Raw genomic sequence first — 18,594 nt, forward strand, 5'->3', positions numbered from 1 at the left:
GACTGCATCACATCTGCCAACTGTAATCGACGTAAGGACCACATTCTGGCTTCCTTTGGTGGGGGACAGGTGAAGTGGCAATTGACATGGCACAGAAACATAGGTGTTACTGTGAGAATCTGACTATCAAAGTGGAGATGACATCGTCAGCTCTCTTGTCATAATAATAACAGAAGTCCTGTCCACTTACACCTATCATATCCCCAACCTGCAGCAGAGGTGAGAGGGGGACTCTTGCCTTAAGCATTCACCCAACCTCTCCCAATGAGTGGTAAGGTACCGGTGGTTTGGACATCTGACAAGTTGAGGCAGAAATAGGATAAGGTAGGATCTGTCCTCAAAATGCTTCCTGACATTTGGGTCATTTGAATCCCTCTGCTTTTTTGTACACTTTGTGATGGCAATGGCATCCTTTCACAACTATGTTTCTAATGTCGCTCACATCAACTCCATTAATCTATGTAAAAAGTTTAAGTAACCAAGTGAAAGTATAATAATGCCATCTCAACTAGGAGGGATGGCATTACAGCCTGATCTAGAGGTGTGCCACACATTAAGCTAGTGGCAAGTTATTCGAAACACCAAACATACTTTCTGAAAGTAGCCTTTCTTACTGCACATAAAGCAGCCACCAGGCCATTCCACACTCCAAACCCGCAAAAAAAGAGCCTGCAACATCACCATGAAACCCAACCTAGCAGGGCGCATAACTCTGCCCAGCATGCTGCTGCTGCTTCCTGTCACAATCACCATTTTGTAAAGATTTCATAGGCCCCTCTTCACAATGACAAACAGTGGGCACGAGGACAAAGGCAGCAGTGACAGTTTAAGGTAATGGGCATACAACTGACAGCTTGGGAATGACATCCTGACGTGTCATCCGCAAACATCCGGAGAATTCCCCCCTCCCACGTTCCCGGTCCACGTCCTCACCTACGGACTTAGGATGGCCCAGGAAATTCCATGGCTCTTCAATTTGTTGTCGGTGGGGCTCCCTGTTCTCTTATTGATGGTTTTCTAGGTCAGCAGGCCTTTGTGGCTTTCAGCAGGCCCCACAAAGACTCCCAGATGGGCCCTCTCAAGATGGGGCCTATTGTGGTTGTGTTTCTATGGGAGCCTTACAAATGGAACCTCCAGGAGTCATTAGGCTGTTGAGGCGGGGGGTATGAGGAGGGGGCGGGAGGTGGCGGGGTAGAGGAGCAACAGGGGGTGGGGGACGGTCATATCTTTGAGGTAGATCCGTCACTCTGGACAGTCAGGGGATGATTTTTTTTTTCTTTTCTCTCTTTTTTTGCTTATTCTGACGAAGGTTTGATAAAAGGGGAAATGCCTCTGCTTCATCTGCCTCCAAACAAGGGGAGTGTTTGAGTCCTGAATCATAACCGCTAAAGCTGCAGGGGGAGGAGACAAAATATCTAGGTCACAATGTTTTCCCCTTATATCTCTTTGGTCTCTGAGGTAGCATTATTTTTACGGCTAAATTTAATTAAGGACATCTAGCAGGTAATCATAGGAACACAGTCGGCACACAAGTTAAATGAAAATCAGCAACCTTTCAACAAACTGTGCATGTCTCATACAGACTCTCATACAGTCTCAGCCTCGGTCAGGCTTCGTATTGTGACTGCTGTTTGTCTTTGAGCAGTTTTTTGGCGTCAGGCACACAGCATTATGAGTTCTGAGGCTGGTCACCTTCCCATCCAGAAGACGGGATTTAAAACCTATATTGTGATTATTTTGTATCGCGTGTAAGGACTTAGGTTTTGGTTTTTATTTTCTGTGCTGTCTTGCTGCAAAAACCCGTTCCTGGACGTCAATAATCTGAACTGAGCCTAGTCGAACGCAACCACCATCTGTAACTGTGTTGGTTTGTGAGTAACATCAGGCTGATGCTTTTGTTGGAAATTTAAACTGCTTTGCATTAACTGTCTATACATCTAAGCATTTATTCCAGTTTTGTAGTTATGCACATTACTCTCTTCTATATTCCTGTTAATGCTGTGATGAATTCTTCAAGTAACTGATATTCAGTCTCAAATTGGTGAAACATGCTAATCAATTAGGCCAAATATGAAGGTAATTATTGTGGGCATTCATTTCAGCTGAAGGAATGAGGCCATATATGGTCAACATAACAAGTGCTGGGAAGCTTTGGTCCTCCTCTTGCAAAAACACAAGAGATGAGAGATCTTCAGACAGCAGCCATACTGGACTGATCCCCCTCTGGTTGACAAATCAGAATAGACAGCTCAAGACACTTCAAAGGCAGACAACGACCAGTCTGATAATTTTATGTCTGTGTCTCACAAACAGGCCATCACGGCTAAAGGGGCAGACTGTAGGAGACGACTGCCTGAAACAAACACAAACAAACACACACTCCAAACTGCCCCCCCTATTCCACCCACCCACAAAACAAAACAGGCACACACAGCACAGTGTGCACACACACCACTCTTTCACAGACAAACACAAGAGAGAGCGCGCGCACACACGCATTTCACCTTTACTGTGTCTCTCATTACCAGATGAAACCAACCGTACATTGATTCACAAAATGGAAGGGAAGAACGCATTAGTGTGTAATCACTGACTCCTGCATCGATTGGGGGGATGAATTAAAGGGCAAAGCAATATCATCAGTTGGTATAGGCCTTGGCTACACACAAATTACAGCTTCAAGGGGAAACATGACTAACTTAACCTCACTGTCCACCAGCGCATATAGCCCAGCCTATGATGAATGATAATAATAATAATAATGATACAGTGGAAGACATTTATGTCCATAGAAAGCCCACTTACTTGGAATGCAATTCAGAAAACTTCTATAATACATCTGCAGATGAGCATGTTAATCAAGGTTCACATTAGAAGTGTGAACACCTGGGATTCAACTAGAGACCTTCAGGTCATTGGTTTATTTGGCATTCTGCTAGACTGTGACATACAACCACAAAAAGCCAGAGATCAGACAGGCAACATTGTTAGGTGTCATTCATTTACATGCAGATAAATGGAACAGGATGATGGTTGTAGTGTCTTAAACTAGTTTTCAACCACATACCTCTGGAAACGTCTTTACTGAAAGTTAACCAAAGTTTCTTGGGGATTCCATTTAATAACAAAGCCTTTTTAAACCATAACTGTAGAAGATGTATATGTATACACTATAGGCTAATTCTTCTATTTCAGTCTGGCACATTAGCCAGAAATATGTCTATTGTGGCTCAGTGGGTGATGGTAACTTCGCAATTGACGCCATCAAAGACTAAAGACTAAATTACAATTCTGCTTAGACTAACATTGTAAACATATAAAGAAAATATCTCCTCTAAGTTCTGTCAAATGCATTCAGCAAGCATGGTTATTTGCGTTCTATAACATTTGTTTTTTAAAATTTACATAAAACAAATACACAAGATCACGCCTGGCCATGCGCTGAATCGATCATTTAAAAACTTAATTCAAGACATCCCTACTTCAAACACTCCTTTGTAATTTTGTAATGATTTCCCCTGCACGTAAAGTTGAGGCAAAACTCAAACTAAGTAAAATTAAATGACAGATTGTCTTGTATTATCAAAACGTCGGAAGTTGTTCTAATTTGACAGCTGACTAATTTTTCTTGAACCACAGAAGACACACCTCTCTGGCAGAGGAAACAAGAAGAGTTGAAAGCAAAACAGAAAGTGAAGAGAACAACTGGAATCTGGTGATATCCCATGAAAACACAATGTGCAGTACAGTATCTGCAGCTTGTGATACTTAACGATTTACTGTGATCTAAGCCCCAGTCATAGATTGGAGAAAAGTTAGAACTGTGTTGTATACTTAGCCCCAAGTATAGAAAATTTCCAAAAATATAGACTGTGATGCCTATAGAGTAGCTAGATTAGTTAAATTATAAGCATGGAGGCATTAACTCACTACATTTAGTCTATCATGTAAACAAACTAAACTGAAAGCGATCCACAACATCACATGTTAACATATTTTCTCTGGATGCAGGTCCCCATATATTTAGTCACAATGGCATTCCCAGGGTGACCACTGTCAGTGTCACCTCGGTTTCAGTTTCTGTAAGACCCTAAGATGATTCATGAAAAGGTGGAAAGCTGTAGGTGACATGTGCAAGTTAGAACAGACGAGGCACTATCCACAATAACACCACATTGAAAAAAAAATACACATGTAGTAAATTGTGATACCGTTTAACAGAAACCTTAAAGCAATCAGTATATTTGAAATGACAGGCTCACCTATGAGAAGCACAGTTCCCACTGCTAACCCGCCACCTGTTTTTGAAGACAAAAACAATAATGACAGTTACATACTAAATCCACCTTTATGAGAAAACAGCTCACAGCATACACTTTGTGTCAGTTTATGTGAATGTGTGCCAGTGACCAGATGAAGCAGCTAAATGGAACACCACTAGCAATGTTTTCCTGTTGTGACACAGCTCCAGTAAGGCATGAACAATAAGAGAACTAAGCCATTTGGATATATACAACATGCTTTAATATGGGAAAAGTCCCAGTAATGTTGTTAAAAAGGGCAGGTTTATGGCCGGTAACGTGAGACTGCGGTGTCCTTGATAATAAAAATCTTGATCAGAATTTAACAAACTCTAAGCTGCTGTCACACCAGCCGATTTGCTTACAACACGGTTACATAATGGATAAAAGGCTTGAAGCAGAACCAATAAAATTCAGTGGAAAAACTCTGAGGTGAACATCCCCCTATCTGAAATCAAATCAATCAATTTCGTTGTAGTTGACGAAGCCAACATACAAAAGTGACTTATCTGACAAAAATAAATAAATAAATAAATAAACAAAGTGCAAACGTTATGTGGTGGAAACAAATTGGAATCTGACACTGATAAAACAAGATCAATGCATATATTAGGGCCAGAAAACGAGTCAGTATAACTGTATATCTGCGGCTCAGTATAATGTATTGCTTAGACAAATACAAACTCAACGAGTGAGTGTCAATGCAAAGATTTCCACTCTGAGGTATTATCTGCAGTGACATTATCCATGAGATGAGCCTCAGTATAGTGAGGTTCAGTCAACCTAACCTACGTTATACCGATGTATACTGTTAGCCCGTGCAGCTATCGCCACCGTTACATCTGAAGACTGAGTGACAGTACACTGACCGAGCAGATAGTCCAGTGACGTGACACCGGACGAAACTAAGAGCTGTCCATTTTGAACCGAAGGTCTGGTGCCAGGTATGGAGATTAACTTGCTCCTTGTTTTCTTCTGAAAACTCGTAGTATTGAACGGCGGACGTTCAACTGCGGGTTTACCCACACCGCTCGCGGGAGCTGCCATATTGCTACTAACGTGGTGACGGCTGTGGATGTTTTGGACCGTGTCGTCCAATCAACGAGAGGTTTGTAGGCGCTCCGCCAATGAGCGCAGGGAATGTTGCGATGCCGCTTCTGGAAGCTGTCAAACAGGAAGTTGGATTTGTTGTGGTAAGTGCATGGTCAGTGCCTCGAATTACACATTGGTACGTGAGTAAAGCTCCTTCACTTATAAAAAAGAGAGCAGCGTCTTTATGGTATACGTTCACGCTTTCGACAACAACGACAGTTTAAAGGTTTTTGGCAGAAGCTATTTAGTGTCTTCAAATCTACTCTCAACTAGCTTTGTGTGTCTGTGACCTTGTTCTTTCATAGCGTAATGCTTACAAAACTAGTTCGTTTTCACGCTCCTCTTTTGTTTTTAACTAGCAGAATAATTAAACATTTAAATTTTGTCATTGTCTACACATGATAGCAGCACATTCGCAACCTATTCTATCTTATCCTATCCATTCCTGTAGTGTAGTTACGTTAAATTGTCTCATTTTGAGTGTCACTGTATTTTTAAAAACTGAAAGTGTTATGCAACGTTTATCATTCACACAGATTAAAAAATAATAATAATAATAATAATGGACAACTGTTTGAAAGAACTAGCTCTTAAAACTAATAGCAAATTACAAATATGTAACATGTCAGGATAAACAATTTAACAGTAAACTGCTAAATTGTTCATGAAATTTAATTATATTTATATTATTAATGTTTATTGCTTCTTTGCATTGCTTTTGTTCAACTTCAACTTCATGATCTTGTATTCAAATACAATGATATAATGACATTCTTCATTGAATATTTACAAAATATTTATATACACTGTATAGTACATCACATTACAACTATGAGAAACACATACTATATGGGTGCGCGAGCTTCTAAACAACCTGGCTGTCTGTGAGCAGTTACAGAGAGTTGGTGTGAGAATTGATGATCTGGTTACAATCTTTATATGGAAATAGCAACAACAGAACATGCACAGACTGCAGTCTTAAATTATTTGCGCTTTCCCTTTGCAGCAGGTGGTGTAAATGTTTTGAAGTTGTGCTGGTAAGTTTCATGCCAGTCATTTTTGCTGCTATTTTTGCATTCCTCTGGAGCAGTCAAGTTGCCAAACAGGCTGACACTCTAAATAGTACAGCAATAAAAGGCTCACAAGTGTTTTGACACTCATGCCTCAGAAAACAGAAGATGCATTTGGTGTTAAGAGACCACGAGAGGGTGTGAACCAAGAAATCCATGTCAAGTGATGGAATTAGAAATATAATGTCGCCTGATCTTTCTAAAATTAACAGTGATTTATTTTGTCTGATTGACATTATAAGAGAGGCTGTGCTTTCATGGCACCATATCATAGTCTCATTCGTAGTTTTATGATGCAGTGCAGTTGTGTGTAAACACACTGTATGATATGGGACTGACACAGCATCCCAGAGGCATGCTGACCCTAAGAACTAATGTAGGTAATCTACTGGAACAGGAGGAAAACTGTGATAGGGAAAGGAATGTTACACTGTAATAATTATGCAGCGTTTTATACATGATAAAATCAGTCTCTTTTGGCCCTTAATTACAGCGATCAAAGCAGGTGGTCATAATCATCAAGGTAGTGATTCATGGCTGTTATCTTTAAGACAGCCCTAATGTAAGAATAAGTGAATCTGTTAAAATCTATCAGTTAACTCAGATCCTTAGTTCGTTGTTAGTCTTACATCATAAAGTGTAATAAGTAGGTCATGGATGCATTTATTCAAGCGCATCTTAATAATACAGAGCAGCTTCCTGTGCCTGTGCACGTGGTAGCAGCTGTATGTATGCTGCTATGATAATATTCACACAGGTCAGTTCAAGCAGAAAATATATTATTGTACTGAATGTACTGAATTTTTAATGATTTATAAAGTACAGTTTTATTTTTTTATTTTTGGGTTAGGGTTAGGGGCAATTGGCATCTAACCAACACACTTCATACAGTTTAATGTAGTAATAAAGCATGTTGTGATTGCAGAAAGTGTCTTCTGTGTATTTCAGCTGTAGAATGGGGCACAATTAATCAGTTACTGAATGTGCTTCTGCTGCTATTCAGTTTAATGGGCAAGTGGAGTGGTCTAAAAATTTCCAGCAGTTTAGACAGTATCAATCTAAAAAAAAGAAAAACTCACACATGAGTTTAAAAGGTGGGTTCTGTGGATAGAATGGACCAATTAATTGACATTGTTAGGACACCTTTTCGTCCCGTGAACCATTTTTATGTACTGTATTTTGAGTAGTTCTTATGGACAAACTGGTGACGGGAGAACGCTCAGTTTAATTTGTACAGTATAATGTCAACGTGTAAAACTCGTTGACCGAAGAGCGATCGCCGTTATCCTTAAGACAGCTGTGAAAAGCTTTGTGTGGCAGAGAGAGGCCAGAGGCACCACAAGATCACAGGATGCTGTGAAGCTCCAGAGGAAGCAATTGCCCAACTGCTCACTTTACAAATGCTCTCAGCAGAGACAGTCCTGCTGTTTTGACAGGACTGTTGAGGTTTATATGTGCTGACAGCAGACCAAGGGAATATATCATGACTGACAACACTGGGCAATGTGGAAAGCCTATATGAGACAAATAAGATGCGCTAACTGACCTGCATCTCAGAAGGAGGAGAGCCTGTTTCAGCAGTGCAAGGATGTATAAGTGCATTGCTTTCTCCACATCGTCTGTACGTTGTTAGTCCCTTAGAGTAATTACCAGTTCTCTGAAGTTTAACCGAGGAGCTCTGTTACTTTTTAGTGTGGTAGTACACACAGAGCAGCTTAAATGTGTTAAAATAACACACAGTCCCCCCTTTTCAAAATGTCATCTAGAACGTAGGTGTTTTTCTGGAGTGTTTTTGTCAGTTCTGTCAGTCTCTGTATCTGATTGAGCTATATAATGGCAGCAGTCATAACATGTCAGACCTTTCCTGGTCAGATTGTTTTGTTTTGTTCAGTCTAATTCTGCCGTGAGTGTGGAACTGCGAGAAGCAGTCAGTTCTTTTGTCCAGAGGACGCAAGATTATCATCAACATGCACCGTATTTGTTTTGCTAACATTGAAAAGAAAGCAATATTCTTAAGGTGCAAGTACAATAAGTGTTCAACAGGTTTTGTGCACAGCTAATTTTGTCTAAGGATGTGTCTTTTTCCATTTATTCAAACTATTTTGAATAGCTTTATTATGGCTTCCTTACCTTTTTTTTTTTTTTTTTTTTTTTTTCCCCAGATGTTGCAAAATAATACATTGAGTAATATTTGTCTTCAGGATCTGAACTGAAGGAAAAAATACCTAACGCATTTAGGCATTTATAGAATTAAAGGAAATATTCTATTCTTATATTCTATAAAAGTGTAGGTTGGCTTTTCATTCTGTGTTATGAACTGGGCAGTGCATAACCCAAACTCCTTTGTGAATGTGATACAACACCGGATAAGATCTCTCAACTCTCTCAGCACCAGGCCAGCGCCACGCAATCACTTGTGTTCAATACAATAAGGTTTAGTGACTGATTTTCCATTCGGTTTAATTGGCTGGGGACTCTGTCAACCTACATTTCCTTTCAATTCATAGCTGTTGCATTCATATCACTTAGCTATTATTTGCTTTGGCTGACCCATTGATTGTAGGTTTAAACCCTCAGCTCCTCAAATAGTAACCTCGCTCAGCTGTTCCGCGGCTGTGTTGCCGTTAGCAACAATGAAAAGAGCAATATGGAGATCAGTGCTTTCAATTAAGCCTCTGATAGAAGGCAGAGATGGGGGGCTAGATGTAGAACTCTGTGACTGGGACTTTTACATCTGTCACTCCCCATCCAGCCAGGTGTCTGTGTTTAAATCAGCAGGATTATCTCTGATTGCACTGATAGTTGAAACAGACCCCCCTGGTTGCCAAACCTCCTCCTTTTTATAGCTCACATTAAGATCAAATCAAGCTCTGCGCAACAGGACTAATGCCCCATCCTCCCCTGCCTTCTGCTGTCCAGAGGAAGACATCAGAGGTGGGATTCGTCCCCACTCTGGTCTGCCTGCTCCTCCAGACTCCCCTCCATCTGGGATCCTCAGGGAGAAGAAGAATATCTGACAAGGGGCTCATAAGCCTCTTAGCCCCCCTGTTGCCCAGTTCTCTCTCAGCCCATGTTTTCCTAATTTAGTTGTGTAAGAAGTCCACTGCAAGGCCCTTGTGTGCTGTTTGGATTGAAATTCTCTTTGTGGTTCTATTAGACCGGCCATGTATATCAATTAACACTACTCAGCCATGACAGGGTCAAATCTCTTGAGACCAGCAGCCTTAATTCCTGTAAGAATATTTCCTTATGGCTTCAATAATGTGCATTTAATTAGGTGTCAATTTAGATTTCCTTTGTTATTATGTTTTGTTTGCTATTACTAAATTATATGAGATTTAATTCTTAATTACATTAATTAGCGAAACTCATTGGAAGGGGGTGCATTGGAACATTCAGTAAAAATTCAACAATGCAATTTATTATCCTCATTTGAACCAGTTTTGTCCTATATTTTTTCCAGCACATTAATTATATATTACATTAATAATTTTTGAAGTGCTGATGTTTGAAATTGCTCTTCTTGACAATCAATATTTTAATCACAATCTTAAAGAAATGTCATATGTCAGAATGAGCCAATTTAGAAACACAACCAGAGGTAATTTCAAGTTTAGGCTTTTGTAAGCATCGCATTTCTTGATGTAAAATAATAATAAAATTGCATATATTGCTGATGGGAGAAATATACTTTGCTTACGTGTTCAAGTGTCTTAAATTGTGAGTGAGCAAAGTTGCTAATATTTGGTATTGCAAAAACAAAAAGGCCTTTCCCTATTCATCTGTATGCGATTGCTCTGCCCTGAATGAATGGGGCTCCCCCAGTAAGAGGATCACAGAGTTAAACACACAATGAGATGTATCCATCGGTAGCTTTTCATTAGGGATAACCGTCTTTTCCCCACTGTACCGCTGGGCAGTGACAACGAGAGGCCACTGTCCACAGATGGTTCTGTAGGGAGGCCTGCACTGCCGTTTTATTTTTTTTGTTTTGTTTTCCCATGAACATGTTTGGCATGTAATCCTGGATTAACGGATAGACTTTGTGTTAATTTACAGCTGTAATACAGCCTTCAATTAATGCTGGTGTCCCTCAAGACACACATGCACTGGGTATTAGGGGCGAGAGATAGTGTGGGGTGCCTGACTCTTTGCCTTTGGGGAATCAGAGTAATAGAGATCCAATCAGAGGTCTCTGTGGATGTCCACCTCATTCTGAATCCCAAAGGAGCCGCTGCAGCTCATATATATACTTTCGATGAAACACATAGGTAATGCTGTTGTCTGTGTACGTTCACACACAGTCTCACCGCTTGCACAGACACACACACACTATCAATGACAGAGGGTGCCTTAGAAAACCAGGCGGCTGCATATGGACTCTCTTGATATCAGTCACTGGCCGTGTGATCTTGTTATGCAAAGTCCCTTAATCCCTACCTATGATGAATGCATGCTGGAAAGGAGGGGGGCAATGAAACCGAGATATGAGGGCAGCTGTACGGAAAGCTGTCCACTGTGCTTTGCGAATGAGTGCTAACAAAGATTCCTGATCCCCAGCCTAGCAGAAGGAAGAGCACACATGAGATCATGTCTGAGAGTGCATTACAGTACCGCAATGACAGAGATGCTGGTGGAGCAAGCTGAGAGAAAGACAAATAGAGATGAACATGTTGCCTTAGCGCAGGCCTGAGATGCACATTAACCTTTAGACCGCTTGCTTCCCAACAGAGGAATTATAGGGCCAGAGGTGTTATTGTACCAGCTGGGGGAGGACCAAGTTTATAGTTCCTGTGGAACAGAACAAGAGGCCGGAGCAGGCTGCAGCTGGAAAGGGCACTTCATTTGGGCCCTGTGCTGAGTCTATATATGTCCCCCTTCACCTGCTCAAGCTCTGTCGTTCTCAGTTGCAGTGAAAAGTAGAAGGTTGCCAGGGGTGACCCTGGAACAGGGAGAAGAAGTGGAGTAGCAGCACACTGGGAGGTGAACGGATGGAGTTGGTCTTTTCTGGATCAGAAAGGATGGTGAATGGGCCAAAGACAAACCATGCTAGAGATGAAAGAATAGATAGAGGGTTTAATAGGTGAAGTATAGTTGGAAAGAATGAGAGAGCATTGTGTGCGAGAGAGAGGAGAGTGTGGGGGGGGGGTAATGGGATTAGGGGTAACACCTTTGGCAGGGCTGGGAGAGCCACCTGACACCCGGTCTGTTGGGAACCTGGGGAGAAAGGGGGTGGAGGTGGTGGGGCAAGGGAGAAATTGGGGGTCTAATCCTTGTCCATCTTTGGGAAGTCATTCCCAGAGCTCTGAGGATTTGGGGCTTTGGTTTCCGCTCTGCTTGCTTTGGTTAATAATACCCTGGGAGGGAGAGAAAGCATGGAGAGAGAAAGAGGGAAAGAGACAGAAGGAATAGGGGAGATGGAGAAAAAGATTTCTTTACCCTGTGGTGGACTGGCAGGACAGCAGCTTGAGCTAAAAGAAAATGTTTGAAGTGTCGACTCACATCTAAGCCATCGGTACCCATTGTTACATAGTTTCTGTTTATGTGCATGCGGGGCGTGTGCGTCCGTGCCTGCCTATGTACTCTACATGACAGTGAGTAAATACTGGCTTACTTTCCCGTGTCCATCCCACAGGTTGCAGCCTGAGTAAAAGTCAATAAGCCGAGTGTGTCTGGGATGTTTGCTTAGAAGACACATAGATAGTTCTTGTGTGTGTTTGTGTGACAGTGTTTGCAGGGCAGTTGTATGGGTGCTCGGGGTGTCTCTGCGTTTCTATGGTGCTGACAGAAGTTGATAAGTGCTCTAATGATTGTGGTGGTGGTGGAGGCAGCACAGTGTCGGGGACTAGCCGCAGACACTGCAGAGCTGCTTGGCTGGAGGTGTCACAGCTTCTGTGTTTGTCCATCACCTGAGCACAAGGTGTTGATTGGCCCATCCTACACGGGATCAGAGTTCAGGGCAGTTTTCTGGTGTGAACTGGCCGCTCAGCCTCTGAGAATGAAACACCAGAGAATGTGCCATCTTAGCAGTAGGCCAACTGTGACAACCTTGTCCACACCTTGAAAAATTAAACCCCACACAGCCTTTGTTTTTAGAAACCCTATGAAGGACCTAAGCCTACCTTAAATGGATGACGCTGTGCCATAACCTGCGTTTTGTTTCCTTCTGTAGGTGGAGATGTTCCGCCGTGCGCTGCAGAGTACCTTGGGTTTTGTGGGCTACACAATTCAGTATGGCTGCATCGCACACTGTGCCTTCGAATACATTGGAGAGTTTGTGGTGGTTTGTATTGTTGTGATTACAACATTAATGTCCTCAGTTTATATGAGTGTGTCAGTTTCAAAAGAAATAACCGTGTTTGTCATTTAAACTCAGTGTTCCGGTCCATCCATGGAGCCCACCATCGTCAACCATGATATTGTCTTCTCCGAACGGATGAGTCGCCATTTTTGTAACATACAAAAGTAAGTTCCAGTTGGTGGATTTTTATGTAGCAGGCAGAAAGCGCACACAGCAGACTTAGAATTTTTCCTTGTGGATCATTAAAGTCTGTCTTAGTCACAGTAGCTTAGTTCATATAAAAACACTTAACATAACACATAAAATCACAAGTAAAAAGACAGATTAAATAAAATAACATTAAAACAAAATAAAAATAAAACGTAAGTATTATCTAGTAAAATAAAATAGAAAATCATAAGAGGTATCTTGCATGTTCTCTTAATTCTGCCTGAGTCGTTATTAATTGACTTCATGTGTTTCCTTTTCAGGGGCGATATTGTAATTTGCAAGAGTCAGTTTGACCCAAATATGAACATTTGCAAAAGGGTAATTGGTTTGGAGGGCGAGAAGGTCTGCACTAGTGGCCCATCAGATTTTTTCAGGACACACACCTTTGTGAGTATGTTTACATCTTACATGTCTGTATGTGTTGAGCTGCTTTCATATATACTTTACCAAGTGAGGCTTCTGCAACAGTTTTACTCTCTCTCTTCAAACTTCTCAAGAAAAGATACAGTTGCGGCTACAATGAAATAGAAAGTGAGTAAGGAAGACGTTTACAACAACAACGAAAAACTTGTGGTTTGTTTCACTCTCAAATGCTCAAATGACAAACTGAATCTCTCTGCATAATGCAAAACTCTCAGACAGTTTTTTTTTCTTTGTGTGCGCACCGCTGTCTATAGACCATTGTTTACATTTTAGGCCGCGCACGTCCATTTTGTGTCATTGGTCAAAATATCAGCTTTTGACAACACCTATATTTCCTCAGAACAGTGATAAAACCAGAGAGTGAACAGGGGTTCTGCTGCTGAAACCACTGTCATTGCTTTTCTATTACTACTCTCCCCAACACCCACAGCTCAGGCCTGCAATCTCTCTGAAGCCTGTTAGAGTTAGTGCCAGCCGAATGGACAGACTGATGGGTGGGAGGAGGGGTGTCTGTCTCTCTCCCTCTCTCTCACTCTGTGTGTCTGTGTGCATGCACCCACATCCAAATGTTGTGTTTATGTTGCATCTTTTTTGAATTTATTGTGTATGTTATAGGCTATAAGCGGACTGTTGAATGAGTTCAGCGAAACATAGCGCCAGGCCAAGCCTGCAAGTGCCATTCATCAAATGAAAGAGGAAATAAATAGGGTTCTTCTTCTTCTAGTTTCACTATACACATACGGAGGACTAAACTTATGAGAGGTGGCATCATTGCGCTGTGAATGCACTGACAGTTGAAGTCATTTTTAAACTCGCCACTAGGTGGAGAACTGCTGCATTTAGGTTTAGGTCAAGTTTGGGGTGATGCTTATTCACTTCCCCCCATTCACTGTCAGTCATATGTATGACAGTAGACTGACATGCCATATTAGAAATAAGAAACAGCTTTTCATTTTCAGTGCTTGACATGTAATCTACAGCCTGTGTCACCTGAACACTTTCAGGATCACAGAGATCATAGTTTTGTAACACACAGTATTTATCGGGGAAACAGTGTATTTTGTTCAAATGGGATTATTTCATTTTCATAGAATTTTAAATATAACTAATTTTTGAAAATAACACTTTCCAAATGGATCACTTAAATCGTAGATAAATTGAATGATCTATGCCAACTTGACTTCAGAAATATTTTCATAATAATTCACAACAGTTTACACACATATGTATATTATCCATGGTGGGACGCATACAAAATTCAACTATTTCATTTATTTGTGTATTATTTTTATCAAATGCAGCCTCGTGTGTGCTGTGCCATTTTTTTTTTTTTTTTAAACTCTGGGAGCGAAATGCCTTTGTGTGACAGCATTTGCGGAAACTGAGAAAATACCCGCTGTTAACATAAACGTTTGGGCTCCCTCTGGGAGGTTTTTATGTGTTTGGGTGTGATTATTATGATGGTGTGAGGCATTATGGGTGGACTTGTAAAGACAAATTTTGGAAGGCGGTGCTAGACCCTGTCACCACCTCATTTTTTTTTTTTTTTTTTTTTTTTTTGGACAAACAGGCAGGTCCTTTCCACCCTCAGAGATCCAACAACAGACTAATTGCCCCGTCACCTTTTAGGAATCATTTCTGTGTCAGAGCTACAGTGTCAAAACAATGACACTTGATCCCTAATATTACACCGGAGTGAGACAGAAAAAGACAGAAGACATGGGAGAGATGAAATGTCCCCATGCATTCTGTTCTTTGCAGTAAAGATGGACATGAACTTAATATTCCTGTATTAAGCTGAACATATTTCCCCTCCCCAATCATGTTAACATAATGAGCGCTGTAATGGTGTGGCTGTTAAACAACACACCTCCAGAGTGAAGATAGCTCCGGCTTCAGCTCTTCTCGACACGTCTCTGACAGGTACACAATGCCTGGCGTCGACCCAACCTCCAACCACAGGACGGGTGCAGTCTCTGCCATCCATCACACCGTAGTCGCCAGCGGAGCCGATCAAAGCGTCTCCACATCTGAACTGCTACACCTCCGTTTTGAGCCTACCTGGATCTCTGGGTGTCCGTATGGTCGGAAATGACACGCGTTGATGACAGTTTCATCTGTTCCTCTGTCAAAATCAGACATGTTGATACTGTTATGTGCCAAAATGACAAATTACTCGCATAGCCTGTCTACAGAGAAAACGTCTTAATTACAGCCTTTACGTGCAGCTCAAAGAAAGAAAAAAAAAATGGTTTTAACTCTTTGCTGCTGTTTGAAAAGCGGAGTCAAGGAATGTGCATTGGCTGGTTTCACCACTACTTTTCATCAATCTAGTTTTCCTTTGGCTTATTATTTTTTCTTGTTCACACACCTGTGACTTACAAGGTGATATGCGTAGGCTTTTATCCTCAATCTGGCCACAACATGGCAGGTCAAGTTTCACACCTCTCGCTTTCTACTTTTTTTTTTGAAATACTGCCTGGTTAATCCTTAAAGTACTTATGCTTGTACTCAGGCTTGGGTTTCTCTAGTTAAATAGTTTTGAGTCAAAAGACGAAGTGCTTGTTTGTGCTGTCATCAATCAGGTGTTGCCATTGATGAGGTTGAAGTACTTATGAATAGAACAGACATTTTATCAAATGTAGCTAAGAAAATCCTTTCCAGTGAATAACCTTCCTATCTGCTATGAGGATTTTACCAAATCTGGATAACCGCTTAAAACCTCTTAATCAAACCGCTGTGTCTTTAGGATGAGAACAACGCGGATGAGGCTTTCAAAAAAAAAAAAAAAAAAACGAGATGAGGAGAAACGGGGGGTTCTGGTTTGGCAGATGACAAACGGTGGTGTTTCTTTTTCCTGTGCTTGGGAGCCAGCATATGTTACCATGTTAATGAGGTGTAATGGTGAGAATCCAGCATGCTGACATATGGTTCTCAGATGACTCCTTTAATGATATTCATTTGTGTCGTTGTTATTCAGTGAGTTGTTTACCTCATGTTAGGTCAACGTGTCACTGGCTTGTGATTATGTCACATCATCTGTCTCAATTATCAAATATGAAATGAAATGCAGCGTCCCGCGGTAGGGCTGGGGACTCCAATCAGAGAGCAGGCTGGTAGGAATAAGGAATACGAGCAGGGGAGCAGAGGTGACGTCACCTCGGTGTGGATAATACTCTGTTTCTTTATCCGCGTTATTCTCTTTTCTCCAGAGGACTTTTGCCGTTAAAAAGTTAGGCAACACAAAAATAGACTCGTGGATTGTGATGCCCATTATGACAATATAATGTGTTGTTGGTCCTGTCTGCACATATAGGGGGGACAGCGCACTTAATTAGGGCCTTGACAAGCCTACTCTCCTAAAGTGATGAGATTAATCATAATTGGTGTCACTGTGAATTAGAGCCCGCTTGGATGACCGCCCCACTGGCAGGTCGGACCGCGGTGGAGACCCTTGGACACTGCTGCTAGCCTCAGCTTAGCCCTGTCCCTCTCTCGCTTGCTCTCCTTCTCTCTCTCTCTCTCCTTTTCTCTCTCTGCCCTGCTATCTCAGGCCCCTCTTTGGCTTTGCCCTGCCTGGGTAAGAGGGGCGCAAATCTCAGCCAACAGCCTAATGACCCTGTTTGAAGTTCTTCTAAATCCCCACCCCTCGCCGACCCTGCCCGTTACCCATGACCCTTCTCCTAAGACGGTGCAGGGTTAAAGAGGAACAGGCAGGTCGACGTTAAGATAGGCTGGGGAGGGAGGGGCTGGTTGGGGGGTAGGTGGTGGGGCTAAGGTAGATCCTCACTACATAACAGATCAGCTCACATTTACAAGTTAAAGTTAAGCAGTGCCGCAACTTGAAGCGTTCGCTTTCTGTGTTGCGTAGAAGACACAGTCTGCATGTGAATAATTGTTGCCCTCTTTCTGTGTGTGATGATGTTTTTAGGTTCCAAAAGGCCACGTATGGCTAGAAGGGGATAACCTCAGGAATTCCAGTGACTCAAGAAACTATGGCCCAGTTCCCTACGCTCTCATCCGTGGGCGTGTTTGCTTTAAGGTAACAGTAGCAGTGTACTGTATGCTGTCACACAGCGTATGTGTGGTTTTCTGCTTTTGTGGTCTGAAAGTCGACTTGTGTCTCATGTGTTGGGTCTAGTATGAGGCGTCCCATCTATGTTGTTCCCTTTAAGTTTTTATTCGGCCATTATAAGCACAAAGATATGAGTCAGTTGGGAGTTCAAAGCAAGTGTGTCTGATTGACTAAAGCCTGGACAACATATTGTCCAGCTTTCCATTCTGCTATGTTGTCATTGTCACTGGATGTCATAGCAACCACGACCCTGGAAACAGGTCAGCCAACCTTCTGTCCATCTGATTGGACAGCGGCACTCCACTGGAGGCCCTGTTACGACAGCTGATGAAATAACGGGATTTTCTATGAGTTGTGTGCATCATTAAAAGCTGTATTAGCAAACGTGTCCAAGACGCCCACTAAAGTGTTGCACATGATGGTTGGAAGCCCTTTATTTTGTTATTATGCAAGTCTCCTTTTACCCATTGTTAATCTGTTCCCTTTGTCTTTTACAGCTCTGGCCGCCGCATAGTTTTGGCACCTTGAATGAAAGCCCAATCAAACGGATCATTAAAACCCAGAGTGACTCAGACTCGGACTGACTCATCAGCTTTGTACAGACTGTGTTTTGCTTTGTTTTCAGTAATTTTTAAATAAAACTGATATTTATTGGGGAAAAAAAATATCTTTTTATTTGAGATCAGAATTTGAAGGTTTGTTTTTGGGGGAAGTCATGATTTACTGTTCATACATATTTCATTATTTGACCTGCTTTCTAACTGTCAGGGCCAGTGCAGCAGTGTAGGAACAAAATAGCGTGAGCAGTGAGTATATCTGTGTCTGCAAATCTCTCTAAAAAAAAAATCTGTAAATTTGACAGAGAGACAAAGATGAGGTGCACAAGTTTTGCATACTATACTATACAGGAATAATGAGCTGTTGAATTAAACAGTTTGGTTAAATCAGCTCTTAAATTGCTGAGTTACAAGATGTTTAAACAAGGGATAACTGGTTAAATCCACGAGGCGCAACGTCAGCATTCATCTCAACCCCTTGAAAATGTGTTATTAATTTCATGTTTACCCTTTCTTGGTATTATGGTAAAACAAAGGCTCTCGTGTTGTTTAATATTTCATCACA

At 41.6% G+C, this 18,594-nt stretch overlaps 2 protein-coding genes across 3 annotated transcripts in view; one reads left to right on the forward strand and one right to left on the reverse strand.

Moving 5' to 3' along the window:
• The window catches only part of elp4 (elongator acetyltransferase complex subunit 4), a 50,036-nt gene extending 44,651 nt beyond the window's left edge, over positions 1-5,385 (reverse strand). The window contains exons 1-2 of the mRNA XM_047581341.1: positions 5,171-5,385; positions 4,263-4,298 (exon numbers count right to left, since the gene is read on the reverse strand). Coding sequence (XP_047437297.1) covers positions 4,263-4,298; positions 5,171-5,348 — 214 coding nt within the window. The 5' untranslated portion in view covers positions 5,349-5,385. The remainder of the gene's footprint in view (positions 1-4,262; positions 4,299-5,170) is intronic.
• Positions 5,386-5,434: 49 nt separating this feature from the next.
• On the forward strand, positions 5,435-18,137 carry immp1l (inner mitochondrial membrane peptidase subunit 1). Of its 2 annotated transcripts, none has more exons than XM_047581343.1 (6): positions 5,435-5,494; positions 12,636-12,746; positions 12,840-12,928; positions 13,235-13,361; positions 17,329-17,439; positions 17,970-18,137. In XM_047581343.1, exons 1-6 carry the CDS (start codon positions 5,450-5,452, stop codon positions 18,054-18,056), a joined length of 570 nt encoding a protein of 189 aa, XP_047437299.1. In that variant the 5' UTR covers positions 5,435-5,449; the 3' UTR covers positions 18,057-18,137. The 2 variants fall into 2 exon arrangements, with proteins under 2 accessions (XP_047437299.1, XP_047437300.1); XM_047581344.1 differs by having other exon boundaries at positions 5,493-5,529.
• Positions 18,138-18,594: the final 457 nt, after the last annotated feature.

The sequence above is a fragment of the Mugil cephalus genome, chromosome 3 (genome assembly GCF_022458985.1).
Source record: "Mugil cephalus isolate CIBA_MC_2020 chromosome 3, CIBA_Mcephalus_1.1, whole genome shotgun sequence".
Classification (NCBI taxonomy): domain Eukaryota; kingdom Metazoa; phylum Chordata; class Actinopteri; order Mugiliformes; family Mugilidae; genus Mugil; species Mugil cephalus.

Excerpts from the sequence above, each read along its gene's own strand:
- immp1l (XM_047581343.1), top strand. The coding sequence starts at position 5,450 with ATGCCGCTTCTGGAAGCTGTCAAACAGGAAGTTGGATTTGTTGTG. Across the intron at positions 5,495-12,635 it reads AGGAAGTTGGATTTGTTGTG|GTGGAGATGTTCCGCCGTGC; the intron begins GTAAGTGCATGG and ends TTCCTTCTGTAG. Across the intron at positions 12,929-13,234 it reads CATTTTTGTAACATACAAAA|GGGCGATATTGTAATTTGCA; the intron begins GTAAGTTCCAGT and ends TTTCCTTTTCAG.